The sequence below is a fragment of the Leucoraja erinacea genome, chromosome 21 (assembly GCF_028641065.1).
Source record: "Leucoraja erinacea ecotype New England chromosome 21, Leri_hhj_1, whole genome shotgun sequence".
NCBI classification, from domain to species: Eukaryota; Metazoa; Chordata; class Chondrichthyes; order Rajiformes; family Rajidae; genus Leucoraja; species Leucoraja erinaceus.
Genome location: NC_073397.1, coordinates 17,912,926 through 17,929,820, shown reverse-complemented (window position 1 = coordinate 17,929,820; position 16,895 = coordinate 17,912,926). Strand labels below are relative to the sequence as shown.

The 16,895-nt window shown below is 47.8% G+C and overlaps 1 protein-coding gene across 1 annotated transcript; it reads left to right on the top strand.

The window, feature by feature from the left end:
* Positions 1-234: 234 nt before the first annotated feature.
* si:dkey-43k4.5 (potassium voltage-gated channel subfamily S member 2) lies at positions 235-13,512 on the top strand. Its single transcript, XM_055652275.1, has 3 exons — positions 235-689; positions 7,858-8,852; positions 9,443-13,512. The coding sequence occupies exons 2-3, from the start codon at positions 7,887-7,889 to the stop codon at positions 9,896-9,898; spliced, it is 1,422 nt and encodes a 473-aa protein (XP_055508250.1). The 5' UTR covers positions 235-689; positions 7,858-7,886; the 3' UTR covers positions 9,899-13,512.
* Positions 13,513-16,895: the final 3,383 nt, after the last annotated feature.

The following is a 16,895-nucleotide window of genomic DNA, read 5'->3' as shown; positions in this document are numbered from 1 at the left end:
TATATTATTTTATTATTTACACAATCAGATCTGATATTTAATATTCTTTATTTACTCTTTCAATAGGAGTTCGTGTCTAAATTTAAATGTCATTCAGTTATTTGGAACTCGTGTCTGTTGCTTAAATTAAATGTGCTTAAAATGTACAAATGATAAAATGTGGGATATAAGTGAGGGGGTGGGGGGTAAATTTCAGATTAATTTGGTTTTAAATCGGTTTGTGTTTAGGTGTGGGTGCCCGCGGGTCCTTCTGGGTGTGATGGTTTATGGAGATGTCTCAGCTGCCCGAGTTTAAGGAGACAAGACAGTGGGTGTGATTGTAACGCCGGCAACGCCAGGAGTTAATCGGACCATGGCCCGGCGCTAGATATTGCTGGATCTATACACACACACACAGCGCTGAGGCGACACAGCAAGGCGCTGGAGACACAGGAACTCAAAACCACGACCAAATCTTAACTTTGTCCAAGTCAGAATCGCAACCAGCTAAACGAATTGAGGAAAGGAAGCGATTTACAAACATAAAGAAACATTACAACGTGCTGATGATAATCCGCCGTGAAACTTGAATGGGCGTTGATACAATGCAGCCGGGAACCCGCGGGATGGGAATCGGATAAAAAAACACACGATAAGATATTCCGGAGACAAGGAGCGGTCCAGGAGCGCCTATAAACATCGCCGGGAAGGTAAACCCAGTTACATTGTAAACCCCGAGCCAAGCGAGAGGCTGGATGAGGAAGGAATCCCGCGTTTCATTGCCAGTCACGACCGGGGTCTCCCTTTTACGTTATCATTCTACATGTTCCTTTATTCCATTTCCCCGTGTGATTTATTAAGGGAGCTCCATGTCGCCGGTCCCCCGGCTGTCCAATTGGTGTTTGACCGTTTAAACTAAAGACACCTCTCGGTCTGATGCAAGCTTCCCCGGTCAGAAACAATCGCAGAGCAGTTTAAACTTCACTTGGATCCCAGTCTCCGTCTAAATCCCAGCAGTTGTTAAAACCGGTGGCATAGAAACATAGAAAATAGGTGCATTCGGCCCTTCAATTTGATCACGGCTAATCATCTAAAATCAGTACCCCGTTCCTGCTTGTTCCCCATATCCCTTGGTTCATTTAGCCCTGAGAGCTAAATCTAACCCTCTTTAAAACATCCAGTGAATTGGCCTCGACTGCCTTCTGTGGCAGAAAATTCACAACTTTCTGGGTGAAAAAATGTTTAATCTCAGTTCAATGGCCTACCTCTTATTCTTAAACCGTGACCCTTGGTTCTGGACTCCCCCAACATCGGGAACATTTTTCCTGCATCTAGCCTGGCTAATCCTTTAAGAATGTTACATGTTTCTATAAGATAACCTCTCATCCTTCCAAATTCCAGTGAATACAAGCCCAGTCGACCCATTCTTTCATCATATGTCAGTCCCGCCATCCCGGGAATTCACTCGCTCAATTGCAATAATGTCCTTCCTCAAATTAGGAAACCAAAACTGCACACAATACTCCAGGTGTGGTCTCACCAGGCCCATGTACAACTGCTGTAGGACCTCCTTGCTCCTAAACTCGAATCCTCTCGCAATGAAGGCCAACATGCCATTCACTGCCTGCTGTACCTGCATGCTTACTTTGATGGACTTCATCCCCCTCTCCTCCCTCCCTGCTTCTCTCTCTTCTTCCCTCTCAGGCTCCCTCTATCCCTGCTTCTCTCCCTCCTCTGCTTCCTTCCCTCCTTCCCTCTCTTCCCTCCCTCCCTCCCCGTCTCCCCCTCCCCTCCTCCCCCCTTTCCCGCTCCCGCCCCCCCCCCCTCTCTTCTTCTCTCCTCTCCTCTCCCCTCTCTCCCTCCTTCCTTCTCTCCCTCCTTCCCTCTCTCCCCCTCTACTACCACTCTCCTTCTTCCTCCCTCCCTCCCACACTCCTTCCCTCTCTCTTTTTCTTTTTGAGTATTTATTGTAAATGCCACGTTCGAGGTGGGGTTAGAAGCCTGAAACGAGTGGTTGATGAAAGGTGACAGGTCACAGTGGAGACTGGGAAAGGTGCTGAAGGAGATTAGACCATCGTCGGAGGTTCATGTCGGTCTCTCTCTCTCTCTCTCTCTCTCTCTCTCTCTCTCTATGCCTGGGGAGGGAAATAGACCATTGGTGTCGGCACAGGATCCCGGGAGGGAGGCGTGGGGTGGGGTGGGGGGAGGGGGGAGAAGGAAACTGGCGAGGGGAGAAAGAGGCGAGGTGGAAAGGGAGAAAACTGGGGAAGGGGTGAGAGTAAGGGGGGACAGAGAGGGCGAGAGAGATAGAGAGAGAGAGGAGGAGGGAGAGGAAAAGCAAGAGTATGGTGAGAGACTGGGGATAAATAGATAGGGGGAAGAAGGGAGCGAGAGAGGAAGACTGAAGGACTGAAGCATAAAAGGGGTTGGGGAGAGAGAGAACAAGAAAGGGGATAAAGAGAAGGGCGAGAGAGAGACAGCGAGAGAGAGATAGAGAGAGAGAGTGTGTGGTTGGATAGGAAATGATGGACACTTGGGGGGGGGAGATAGGAGAATGATTGAGAGCTGGATGAGAAAATAAAAGGGAAAGACAAGAACAGCTGAGAGTCTGTGTATACAGCTGGGCTCTGTGATGTGAATATCCAATTCCCTCTCTTCCCTCCTTCCCTCTTTTGCCTAATGCCAAATATAAACTTGGTGTAGTTTAGATTATTACTGGAAGGATGTGAATCAGGCTGCAGGTACTGAAGTATTGGGTACAACAATACACACCTCAGTGGGATGATTAGAATTCTCCCCAAATCGAGTTGGTTTGGGGAGAAACCTTGATTACACTCACAACTTCTGGCTTTGTTTTGTTTTTTACACAAATTTATTTATTGAACTTCAATTTTAATATTTGTCTATTATATTTTCTACGGGGTACTGTGTTTACAACACTGTCGTGCTGCTGCTGTTGCTGCATGTAAGAATTTGATTGTTCGGTTTCAGTACACAGGGCAATTAAACATCCTTGACCCTTTAGTTTATGGAAAAGATTAAAGAGAATTCATAGTTAACTCCATCCCCGCATTTGTGCAGTTTCAGCTGCATGAAGGGCATTTGAAGACTGGTCTGAAATCTGAAGAAGGGTCCCAAACCGAAACATCATCTATCAATGTTCTCCAGAGATGCTGCCTGACCCTCTGAGTTACTCTGGCACTTTGTCTATATATTTTTTGTAAATGGGCATCTGCAGTTCCTAGTATCCCCATTGAAACTGATTCAATTTGCTCACATTTGGCCCACATCCCTCTACACTTTTCCTATCCATGTACTTGTCCAAGTGTCTTTTAAATATTGTTATAGTACCTTCCTCAACTATCTCCTCTAGCAGCTCGTTCCATGTACCCTCCACCTTCTGTGCAAAAGATTTGCCCCTCAAATTCCTATTAAATCTTGCCTTTTCCTCCTTAAACTCCTCGGGTTCACGATTCCCCCACTCTGGGTAAAACACCCGAGTTATTCTTCAGCCTGTGGAAGGGTCCCTAACCGAAACATCACCTATCCATGTCCTCCAAAGATGCTGCCTGGCTCGATAAATTACTTCAGCACTTGGTGTGTTTCTTTTATTAGGTGTGAATCGATCATTACAAACTTAGACATTGTTTGTCATCTACATCAATGATTTGGATGAGAACATACAGGGCAACATTAGCAAGTTTGCTGATGATACAAAAGTTAGTGATTTTGCAGATAGTGAAGGCGGTTGTGAACGATTGCAGCAGGATCTGGATCGATTGGCCAGGTGGGCAGAAGAATGGTTGATGGAATTTAATACAGAGAAGTGTGATGTGTTGCATTTTGGGACGTCGAAAAAGGGCAGGACCTACGCAGTAAATGGTAAGCCTCCGGGTAATGTTGTAGAGCAGAGGGATCTAGGAGTAAGCGCATGGTTCCTAGAAGGTCGAGTCGCAGGTAGATAAGGTGGTCAAAAAGGCTTTTGGCACATTGGCCTTCATCAGTCATTGAGTATTGAGTATAGAAATTGGGATGTCATGTTGCAGTTGTATAAGACGTTGATGAGACCGCATTTAGAATATTGTGTTCAGTTCTGGGCACCATGTTATAGGAAAGATATTGTCCAGCTTGAAAGGGTTCAGAAAAGATTTAAGAGGATGTTGCCAGGACTTGTGGGTGTGATCTATAGAGAGAGTTTTAGGCTGGGTCTCTAATCCATGGAGTGTAGGAGGATGAGAGAAGATCTTATAGAGGTATATAAAATCATGAGAGGAATAGATCAGGTAGATGCACAGAGTCTTTTACCCAGAGTAGGGGAATCAAGGACCAGAGGACATAGGTTCAAGGTGAAGGGGAAAACATTTAATAGGAATCCGAGGGGTAGCATTTTCACACAAAGGGTGGTGGGTGTATGGAACAAGCTGCCAGAGGAGGTAGTTGAGGCTAGGGCTATCCCATCGTTTAAGAAACAGTTGGACAGGTACATGGATGGGACAGGTTTGGAGGTTATGGACCAAGCGCAGGCAAGTGGGACTAGTGTAGCTGGGACATTGTTGGCCGGTGTGGGTAAGTTGGGCCGAAGGGCTTGTTTTCACACTGTATCTCTATGTCTCTGTGTCTCTATTACAGACCCCATCCATGAGTTAATCATGTCCCCGTTGAAACAGTTCAATTCACCATTCACAGCGTTTTTCCCCAGTCAATCTGCTAAGTGACACCATTAGCCAGCACTAATTAACTGCAATCATTAGATGGATGGGATTACAAAGATGAGCCATTATTTTAATTGTTTAAGCTCTAAAAGTAATATATAGATAAAGCTTCATTCTGTCTGTAATAGATGTAATTAAAGAGGGAGTCACAGTTAGCCCCATTGTGCTTTGGTGACATTTTCCAATTAGTTTCACTCTCCCACTTGTTCCTCCTTGCTTTGTTAATGTTTCCCCTTTGTGTATTTATCCAAATCACTTCCGAAAATTACTATAGAATTTGCCTGCCAGCACGTGGTGCAGCTGCGCCACAGCGCCAGAGACGCCGGGTTCGATCCTGACCGCAGGTGCTGCCTGTGTGCAGAGTTTGTACCTTCTCCCTGTGACCGTGTGGGTGTGGGTTTTCTCCGGGTGCTCCGGGTTCCTCCCACATCCCAAGGATGAGTGCACGTTTGGGGTTAATTGACCCTCAGTGGATAAAAAAAAGTGGGATAACATGGAACTAGTGTGAACGGGTGATCGATGGTGGGCATGAACTCAGTGGGCTGAAGGGCCTGTTTCTGTGTGGTATCTCTATAACTAGTGTATCACAGCAATTCATTGGGTAGAGGAAACGTTTTTTTTCATATCACCTAGAATTATAACATTTTCAAGAACTGTTTATTAGTTTTAGTTTAGTGTATTGTTATGAGTGGTACAGTGAAAAGCCACTGGTGATAGGACGGTTCAGTTGCCTGATAACAGCTGGAAAGAAGCAGTCCCTGCATCTGGAGGTGTGTGCTTCCAGAGGGGAGAGGGGAGAAGAGGGAGTGACCTGGTTGAGGCTGGTCCTTGATTATGCTGGTGGCCTTGCCGAGGCAGAGTGAAGTGTGGATGAAGTTAATGGAAGGGAGGTTGGTTTTCGTGATGGTCTGGGCTGCGTCCACAATTCTCTGCAATTTCTTGGGTGATTTACCATATTCTCCAGATTTGGATTGGAACAATGAATGTCTTCAATGAAATCCACATTTTTCTCCCCCCTCTTTTACCTATGCCCTCCCCCACTCTCTTGCTCCCCCCCCCCCCCCCCCCCCCCCCTGCCACTGTCCACTTCAGTCTGAAGAAGGGTCTTGACCCGAAATACCGTTCATTCCTTCTATCCAGAGATGTTGCCTGTCCCGCTGAGTTACTCCAGCATTTTGTGTCTATCTTCAGCATCTTTGGAGAACATGGACAGGTGATGTTTCGGTGATGTCACGACTCTTCTTCAAACTGATTGTGGAGGGGGGAGGGGGGGGGGAGGTGAAAGTTGGTAGCGAGGTGCCTCATCTGTATCCACCTATCACTCGCCAGCCTAATGGGTGACCTGGTAGAGGTTTTTAAGGTCACAAATGGATGGATTAGCTTCCATTCTTGGGGGAGTGAAATAGGGGCATAGACAATGGGCTGAATGGCCTAATTCTACTCCAATAACCTATGAACTTATGAAGACTATACAATAATAGAATCAAGGCAAACAAGTAGAATAGATAGAGTGAAGGGGAAGATATAGAGTACAGATACTCAGCAGTGTAGTCAGCTACACAGTCATGGTTTCAGGTCAATGACTTTCATAGCGACAGTTGAATCCATCCTGCATTCGCTTTTGCCTGTGAATCTGATGACGATATGTGCAACGCAAGACTGCATGGAGAAAGCACGGAGAAAATTGGTCGCTCGCTCAGAGGGCTGGCAGGAATCAGGAGCTGAGTCATTCATAGGCATGCTCTTACATAGAGTCATACATCGTGGAAACAGGCCCTTCGGCCCAACTTGCCCATGCCGACCAACATGCCCCATCCACACTAGTCCCACCTGCCTGCGTTTGGCCCTTATCCCTCTCAACCTATCCTATCCATGTACCTGTTTCTTAAACAGCCTTAACTACTTCCTCTGGCAGCTCATTCCGTACAGCCACCACCCTTCATGTAAAAAAGTTACCCCTCAGGTTCTTATTAAATCTTTCTCCTCTCACCTTAAACCTGTATCGTCTGGTTCTCGATTCCCCTACTCTGGGTTAAAAAACAGTGCATTTACCCTATCTATTCCTCTCATGATCTTATACACCTCTATAAGATCACCCCTCATCCTTCTGTGCCCCAAGGAATAAAGTCCTCGCCTGCTCAACCTCTCCCTATAGCTCAGGCCGTCCAGCCCCGGCAACATCCTCGTAGTCTTTTCAACCAAAACAACATCTTTCCTAGAAAAGGATACAATCCTCTAAATGTGGTCTCATTAATGTCTTGTACAAGACATTGTTTCATTTGATGAGTCTATGAGTTGTACCTCTTACCCTGCCCCTCATTCTACCCTGATCCCCTGTACCCTAGTGCTATCCTACAAACTAGGGATAATGTACAGAAGCAAATTCGCCTACAAACCTGTTGGCCTTTAGAATGTGGGAGGAAACCGGAGCACCCGGAGAAAACCCACACGGTCACAGGGAGAACGTACAAACTCTGTACGGACAGCACCCTTTGTCAGGATCGATCCCGGGTCTCTGGCGCTGTGAGGCAGCAACTCTACCGCCCTGAGGGGCAGAAGGGACTTGTACCCAATATTCCCTCAACCAGGGAAGCTTAGAACAACGGTCGACAGAGATTGATTTATTTGAATCCGTGGAGGCTGAGAGGAGACCTGATAGAAATGTATACAATTATGATAGAGGCTTATAGATGGAGTAGACAGTCAGGACCGTTCTCCCCAGGGTGGAAACATCAAAGGACCAGAGGGCCTGGCTTTGAGCAAAATTTAATGACGTGCAGGGCTAGTTTTTTTACACAGAGGGTAGTGGATGTAGATTACATGAGTGCGGTTGTGGAGGAACATATGTCAGTGACATTTAACAACCTTTAGCTTACGCAGGGAGATGGATCATATTCAGGCAGAGTGGATTAGTTTAACGTGGCATCATTGATCAGCAGGGAAATTGTGGGCCGAATGGCCTGTTCCTGTACTGCACTGTTCTATGTTCTGTGTTCTAATGGTAAAAGTGCAGAGCCGAACGAGAGGTTTGAGAGATATGTGCCGAATGCAGTAAATGGGCTCTGGTTCAGTAAGGATTCCATCTGATCCGGGAGTCTTCCACAATGCCGTGTCCACTGTAATCCACATCGCTTGGTCTAACCGTGCCTCTCTATCCGCTGCCCAGGTTACTACGGATCTGTGCTACCGGTTACCATGGTGAATGAGACATCTCGATCCTGGGATCCCAAGTTTGAGGACCAAGCCATCAACGTGAACGTGGGGGGCCTGAAGAGAAAGCTGAGCTCCAGCACACTCTCCAGGTTCCCCAACACCAGGCTGGGCCAGTTACTCGCCTGCGACACGGAGGAGTCCATCCTACGGATATGTGACGACTACGACGTCTCAAAGAGAGAGTTCTACTTCGACCGGCACCCAGGCCTCTTCCCGTACGTCCTCAACTTCTACCAGACCGGGAAGCTGCACATGATGGACGAGCTGTGTGTCTTCTCCTTCTCGCAGGAGATCGAGTACTGGGGCATCAACGAGTTCTTCCTCGACACGTGCTGCAGTTACCGCTACCACGACCGCAAGACGGAGAGCAGGCGCAAGAACTGGGACGAGGAGAGTGACGTGAGCAGCGTTGACACCTCCCCGGATGAAATCTCCAACTTCAACCGGGACTTGATGATGTTCCAAGGGATGAAGTACGGCAACTGCAGGAAGCAGCTCTGGTTGACCTTGGAGAACCCTGGATACTCCATCCCTAGTAGACTCTTCAGCTTCATGTCCATCAGTGTAGTCCTGGGCTCCATCGCCACCATGTGCATCCACAGCATGCCCAAGCACCAGATGTTTGACGAATTTGGGGAGCAGATCGATGACCCACGGCTGCAGATCGTGGAATATTTTTGCATCGCTTGGTTCTCCATGGAAGTCTGCTCGCGTCTCCTCCTCACGCCCAACATCAAGAGGTTCTGCTACCACCCGCTCAACATGATCGACATTGTCTCCGTGCTGCCGTTCTACATCACCCTGCTGGTCCACCTGATCTTCGGTGGCTCCATGGACCTGGAAAACCTGGGCAAGGTCATCCAGATCCTCAGGCTGATGAGGGTCTTCCGGGTATTGAAGCTGGCAAGGCACTCAACAGGATTGCGCTCCTTAGGGGCCACCTTGAAGGTGAGAATGAGTCTTTACCAATTGATGATCTTGGTATGGAGTTGTCACAGAGTGATCGAGTCATACAGTGTGGAAACAGGCCCTTCGGCCCAACTTGCCCACACTGACCGACAGGCCCCAATCACCCTAGTCCCACCAGCCTGCACTTGGCCCGATAACTCTCTAAACCTATCCTATCTATGTACGTGTCCAAATGTCTCTTATATGAGGGGGGGGGATATAGGTAGAGGGGATGTGGGAGGGGAGAATGAGGGGTGGGATAGTGGTAGAAATGGGTGCGCGCCAAATACAGAAAAGAGAGGGGGTTTGTAGGTTAATTGGCCCTCAGTAACTTGCCCCTAGTGAGTAGGGAGTGGATGACAAAGTGGGATAACATAGAACTAGTGTGAACGGGTGTTCAATGGTGAGTGTGGATTCTGGAGCTCCGGGAGGAAAGCCACGGGGTCACCGGGAGAACGTGCGAACTCCACACACACAGACAGACAATGGCAGTGGTCGGGATTGAACCGGGGTCTCTGGCGCGGCGAGCCAGCGGCTCCACTCACCAGGCCGGCCCGTGGCACTGACGGATCTTTGCGTGTGTTTTCCAGCACAGTTACCGAGAGGTGGGCTGCCTGCTGCTGTACCTGGGCGTTGGCGTGTGTGTCTTCTCCGGCATGGCCTACACGGCGGAGAAGGACGAGGGCGTTGGCCTGGACACCATCCCAGCCTGCTGGTGGTGGGGCACGGTCAGCATGACCACGGTGGGCTACGGCGACGTGGTGCCCATCACCGTGGCTGGCAAGCTGGCCGCCTCGGGCTGCATCCTGGGGGGCATCCTCGTGGTGGCTTTGCCCATCACCATCATCTTCAACAAGTTCTCCCACTTCTACCGGCAGGAGAAGGCACTAGAGGAGGCTGTGAGGGGGAGCCGGAGGGTGAGGAGAGAGGGCGGGGAGGAGGAGGAGGAGGAGGAGGGCAGAGAGGGAGAGGAGTCGGCACAGCCAAGCGGCCAGGCTCTGCGGCACTCCAGCAGAACAAAGGACCAAGAACTGCCGGCAAAGTAAGACTTGTCCGAGCCACAGAGGAATTGTTCTATAGAATCTATATTAGATTGCGGGACATTCTCTACACAGGAAGATTCTGACTGAATGGGACGGTTGTGAGAATTTTATATCCCCTCTCCCCGGCTGTAGCCCTTGTGAACAATGTCCTCCTGTAAGCTAAGGGCAGCCATCATGTGATAGGTGTGGTGCTACCAATTGTTAGTTGTCCTGCTCATCCCCTTGCCCCGCTGAACTCCATGCCAAAGGACTATTAGATTCATAGAGTCATACAGTGTGGAAACAGGCCCTTCGGCCCAACTTGCCCATGCCGACCATCATGCCTCATCTACACTACTCCCATCTGACCACTTTTGGCCCATATCCCTCTAAACCTGTCCTATCCATGTACCTGTCCCAATGTTTCTTAAACGTTGCGATAGTACCTGCCTCAACTACCTCCTCTGGCAGCTTGTTTCATACACCCACCTCCCTTGTGTCAAAAAAAGTTACCCCTCAGGTTCCTATTAAATCTTTCCTCCCTCACCTTAAACCTGTGTTCACTGGTTCTCAACTCCCCTACTCTGGACAGAAGACTCTATGCATCGACCCGATCTGTTCCTCTCATGTACTTGTAGACCTCTTCTATAAGCTCGCCCCTTATCCTCCTGCGCTCCAAGGTATAAGGTCCTAGCCTGCCCAACCTCTCCCTATAGTTCGAGTCCTGGCAACGGCCTCGTAAATCTTCTCTTCACCCTTTCCAGCTTGACAATAGCTCTCCTATTACATGGTGACCAAAACTGAACACAATACTCTAAATGCGGCCTCACCAACACCTTATACAAATGTATACGCTGCATTGTTCCCACCATAGACACAGCACCTCCCGCACTCCCCACCACCTGTCCTGCTTGACGTGTTCTACACAGCAATAATTGAGACGTAATTCTCAGCGGGGAAGTCTTCGATGCCAATCAACGCCACATCTCGCAGAAATAATTTGCATTTATATAGCACCTTTAACTTACAAAACTACTGGAGCTTCCTAGAGGGTGCGTAGAATGTAGAACAGTGCCTCACAGGAACAGGTCCTTTGGCCCACAGTACCTGTGCTGAATATGTCATAAGCCATAGGAAAAGAAGTAGGCCATTCTGCCCATCGAGTCATGGCTGATCTATCTTTCCCTCAATTCTTCTGCCTTCTCCCCATAAGCCTTGACACCCTTACCAATCAAGAACCTATCAATCTCTGCTTTGAAAATACCCAATGGCATCCTCCGCAGTCATCTGTGGCAGTGAATTCCACACAATCACCACCCTCTGACTAAATAAATTCCTCCTCATCTCCTGTTAGTTTAACATGATGCCATGTTTGCCAGGTTAAACTAATCTCCTCTGTCAGCACATGATCCATATCCCTCCAAGACTCCTGGAACTACTTAGTGGGAGCATAGAACATAATACAACGCAGGAACAGACTCTTCAGCCTTCAGTGCCAATGCAGAACATTGTGCCATGTTAAACTAATTCCTCTGCCTGAATGAGTTTCCCTGCCTACCCCTGCATTGTCACACCAACTGGGATTCTCGGCACTTGAGGAGATGCCAGGGGAAGTTACCCAAAAGCTTGGTCGAAGGGGCAGGTTTTAAGAAGGAGAAGGGAGGGGGATTTCAGAGTTGGCGTCTCGGTAGCTGAATGAATAAGGAGAGAAGAGGGATGAAATGTGGAGCCAGAGAAAGGGATAAAGGTGGAAGGTATCTCCTTATCTCACATCCTTTTGTCTTTTCATCTATGGCCTGAGTCCACCGATCTGCCAATCAAACCTCCCTCACCTGTATCCACCTATCACTTGCCAGGCTTTGCCCCACCCCAAATTATTTTCCATTTTTTGGGATCCTAAATGTCACCCATCCTTTTTCTCCAGAGATGCTGCCAGACTCGTTGAGTTACTCCAGCACTTTATGTCTATCGTTGGTGTAAACCAGCATCCGCATGTCCTTTGGTTCTATGGTTAGGGTTAAGTTGGACTCTGCGATTCTTTGTTTCTACTGTACCAGAATGCTGCCTGGATTTGAGGGCATTAGTTACAAGGAGAGGTTGGATACACTTGGATTGTTTTTTCTGCAACATCGGAGGTTGAGTGGAGACCTGATAGAATTATATAAAATGATGAGAGGCATAGATGGGATTCTACCCAGGATAGAAATGTCCAACACAAGTGGGCATAAGGTTAGAGGGGAAAATTGATGGAGGTGTGGGGTTTAGAGTACCTGGAACGCATTGCTTGGGGTGGTGGTGGAGGCAGATAAGATAGTGGCACATGGAAGTGCATGGAATAGAGGGATATGGATCATGTACAGTTTTGTTTTGGTTTAGTTTATTGTCACGTGTACCGAGGTACAGTGAAAAGCTTTTGTTGAGCGCTAACCAGTCAGTGAAAAAGCCACACATGATTACAATCGAGCCGTCCACAGTGGATACATGATAAAGGGAATGATGTTTAGTGTAAGACAAAGTCCAGCAAAGTCCAATTGAAGATAGTTCCAGGGTCTCCAATGAGATAGATAGTAACTCAGCAGGGTTCTCTAGTTGTTGATAAGATGGTTCAGTTGCCTGATAACCGCTGGGAAGAAACTGTCCCTGAGTCTGAAGGTGTGAGTAATCACACTTCTGTACCTCTTGCCCCGATGGGAGAGAGGAGAAGAGGGGTAAGACTTGTCCTTGATTATGTTGGTGGCCTTGCCGAGGAAGTGTGAAGTGTGGATGGAGCTGATGGAAGGGAGGTTGGTTAGCGTGATGGTCTGGGCAGCATCAACAATTCTCTGCAGTTTCCTATGGTCCAGGATGGAGCTGTTCCCAAAGGCAGGCAGATGTGATCATTCTAACTTGGCATCATGTTCGGCACAAACACAGTGGGTCGAAGAGTTTACTCCTGTGCTGTTCTATGTTCTATGTTCTTAGTGGAGGAGAGGGAGATTGAGAATGATGAGAGTTTAGTGCTTTCAAAATCCAGCACAGGAACTGTGGGCTGAAGGGCCTTATTTGTCCTATGTTGGTAGACAATGTCTATGTACTTGATACCCACAACCCTACAGCTGTTCCTTGCAGGTTTGTGAAACTTATGCTCAGCCTGAAATCCAAAATGAAACCGTTCCATCAACACTAGACAAAATTTCCTGATGACAAGCCAGTCTAAGGTGTCACAAGCCTCAGTGCCAAGAAATCACAGTGACCTTCCCTGCTTCCCCTTCATAAAAGTCATTGCAGAAAGAGCCGATCGATGGGAATGATTAAAGAGCATCGGATGAGAAAAGGCCACAAAAGCTGGAATAATAATCAGCTCCAAGCTATCGGATGGATATTGATGTAACATGACTGATGGTCTCCTTGCGTTGTTCTGCAATTGGTGAGACCCAGTCATACACTCCTTAAACAGCTCGCCTCTCTTCACACTGACCCAGTGAGGCGTGAGAGGTTGCAATCACAGTTACCGTCCACTTAATGCAGTCGCCAAAGGGAAACACATGGACACTTTTGTGCTCATTTGCCCATGTGTGCATGCATGCAACACATAGAGACACTGGGACAGACATATAAAGATGCAGACATGCATGCAACAGGCACATGCACAGACACACACACACACACCCATATGCATGCACACACACACACATGCACACACACATATATACACACACATACACATATACACACACACACACACACACACACATATGCATGCACAGACACACACACACACTCAGACACATACAGACATGCACAGCCACCCACATAGACACACATGCAAACACCTTCACATATTTTTAAAGAGAGACACGCACATTTATAAAACAAACCCAGGCATGTATATACACATGCACACATATGCACAGAAATATATATAAAAAATTATGTTTAAATACATAAGCATACACACCCACTGAATACAGGCGACACACACACACACACACACACTCACACACACTACAGGCGACACACACACACACACACACACACACACACACACACACACACACATACACACACACACACACACACACACACACACACACACACACACACACATAGGTGCCTCATGGCCCGTGTTGCATTGCAGTTTAACTATGGCACTGGACATTATTATATGACTGTCAGATTATTCACATTGTGCAAGGCCAACAGGGTTGTGAAGGAGTGGGATTGGTGCGAGCCTCATCGCTGCCCCACAGCATAAAGTTTGTCAGTCTGTGACTCGAGTTTAACATACCCGCGATCAGCAGCAGGAAGTTGCCTGTGGTCTGTTGTGGTGTGGTGTGGGGGGGAGCGCGGGGACTGAGGGCATGATCTCCCTGTAGCTGTAGTTTTCACAGGTGTAGCAATCCTCCGGATGGTGAGGACATTTGGGTTCACTGTTGTGCAGTGTACGTGCAGCTCGACTCCACACTGATACTGCCGTTTGGGAGTGTGCGTGTGAGTGCTAGTGTGTGGGTGAATGCGAGTGTGTGTGTACGTGTGAGAGAGAGTGAGTGTGTGTGTATATTTCGGTGTATTGAGAGAGTGTGTATGCCTGTGTGTGAGATAACGTGTGTGAGTGTGTGTGTTGAGTATGTGGGTGGGAGAGTGCCTGTGTGTGTGCGTGAGCGAGAGTGTGTTGTGTGTGAGAGTGAATGGGTGTGTGTAAATATGAGAGTGAGTGTGTTGAGAGAGTGTGTATGCATGTGTGTGAGAGCGTGTGTGTGAGTGAGTGTGTGGGTGGGTGTGCGCTTGTGTCCTTGTCTGTGTGTATGTGTGTGTGTGTGTGGGCAAGACAGTGCGTGTCTCTGTGAGTGTGTGTGTGGGCAAGACAGTGTGTGTGTGTGTGTGTGTGTGTGTGTGTGTGTGTGTGTGTGTGTGTGTGTCTGTGTGTGTGGGCAAGACAGTCTGTGTGTGTGGGCAAGACAGTGCGTGTCTGTGTGATGATCCCACAGGGGGTTTGATTTTTCACTCACAATGGCCACATGTCCCTCGCTCTTACACGTTACATTTTCCTGCTCCTCAAGGAGAACAATGTTTCCACAAACATTGAAGATGGTGTAAAAAACTGCATTTCTGCAGTGCCCTTTACACCCTCAGGCCACGCAGAGGGCCCGCCGGCGGCTGGTGCTGCAGCCTCATTGCTTTGGTATTGCAGGGACCCAGTAGTCTTTATGCACAGCAAGATCCCATAAAAAGCAATAAGTTAAATTATTGTCATAGACACACAAAACAATCACATGGACAACACCATGGACATAGACAGACATGTGTGTTCATGAAGAGAACATGTATGCATAGCCAGACTTATATATACATGACAGGAACATGTATGCGGCAGTGTGTATATATATGACAGGACCATGTACACGTGGACCAGTATGTATATACATGAGAGAAATATGTATGGACTGATATGCATATACATGACAGGAACATGTATGAATGGATTGATGTGTAATAAACGACAGGAAAATGTATACATGATAGACATGTGCATATATGACAGGAACATGTACACCTGGATAGACATGTGCTTACATGGGTAGATTTGTCCAATCACATGGATTGCCTTCCTCAGTCGAGGGTTCACTATTAGCCACGGCTTCATGGATGGTTTTCAACAGGGCAGCATTAATTTTCCACGTCAACCTGGGAAGACAGGCGGTCCACCTGACTTTTCTCATTCAATTTTCCCCAGAGGATGTGGGACGTTACTGGGAATTGCCACCACTAATTGCCCATCCTTAATCGCCCCAATTACAGGGCCAGTACATTACCCAAGGATAAATGTGGCAACAGGATGGGCCCCTCAGCTCTCTGTGCCTGTCTTACCACCGTTTGCCAATGCCAATCTTCACTCCCTGTGGCCATTGCAATCCTTGAAACCTTAGCTAACAAAATTCATGGGGCGGCAGGCATAGTGGCCTAGCTGGTAGAGTCGCTCCCTCACAGCGCCAGAAACCCTTGGGTTCGATCCTGACCTCGGGTGCTGTCTGTGTGTGGAGTTTGCACGTTCTCCCTGACCCTCCGGGTTTGCAGGTTAATTGTTCTCTGTAAAATTTCCCCAAGTGTGTAGGGAGTGGATGTGACAGTGGGTAGGGGTGATCGATGATCAGCATGGACTCAGTGGGCTGAAGGGCCTGTTTCCGTGCTGTATCTCTAAAACAAAACTAATTTCCTTAGCCATGGGGCCATTTAGATTCAATTACATTAGCTGAGGACAAACATAGGAACAATATTGGCCTCTCAAACCTTTAGTGTTGTTCAGTCATCCCTTGGCAACGTGGATCTTAACTTAATAATCCATACAAGCCTTGAATAAAGTGAACCATACTTCAATGGGGCTTCAATGTGTTCAGGTTCATCAAAGATTGAGCCAAAGCCAAAAGCACTTAAATGAAACAACAAAAAACCTACAACAAGGTAACAAAAATCAGTTTGTCACAGTCTGGAGAGTCACAGTGATTCAGCTGGTCTCAATAGTTCAAGGCGAGTGGTTGAGATTTCTTATAAATAAGACATTTGTTTTACATGAAGTAGCGCTTCCGGTGATCAGTTCTGAAGGATCTCGTCCTTATCTTCCCAGACAACCTCTGCGTTCCTCTCAGATACCTCAGTTAGACATCCCAATTCATCGACAGTCTGCTTTATCTATGCAACCTCCCATCATTATTGAATCCCTTTTCTGGTGACTTTTTTTTCAAGCTGTCTTGTTCCATCTCGCCCTAATCGGAGCTTCAGACATCTCCACAAACCGCAGCGGTTCCAATGCCCCTGACATTTGGTAGAAGGTCGGTAGGGAAGGGGGTGAGCGGTGGAGATGTGGCTCGGGAAAATGAAGGGGTCTCAGGTTGTCCATTCCTGCTTGCCCCTTGAGATGGCAATGGTGCGCCTTGAGGAGGAAAAGCCCCACACGTAGTCCTTCCCAAGACATTATACCTCAACAACACAGTGCCCAAACCTTGCAGGTAGACCACCAGAAATAAAGAATCGTTCAATGTACCAA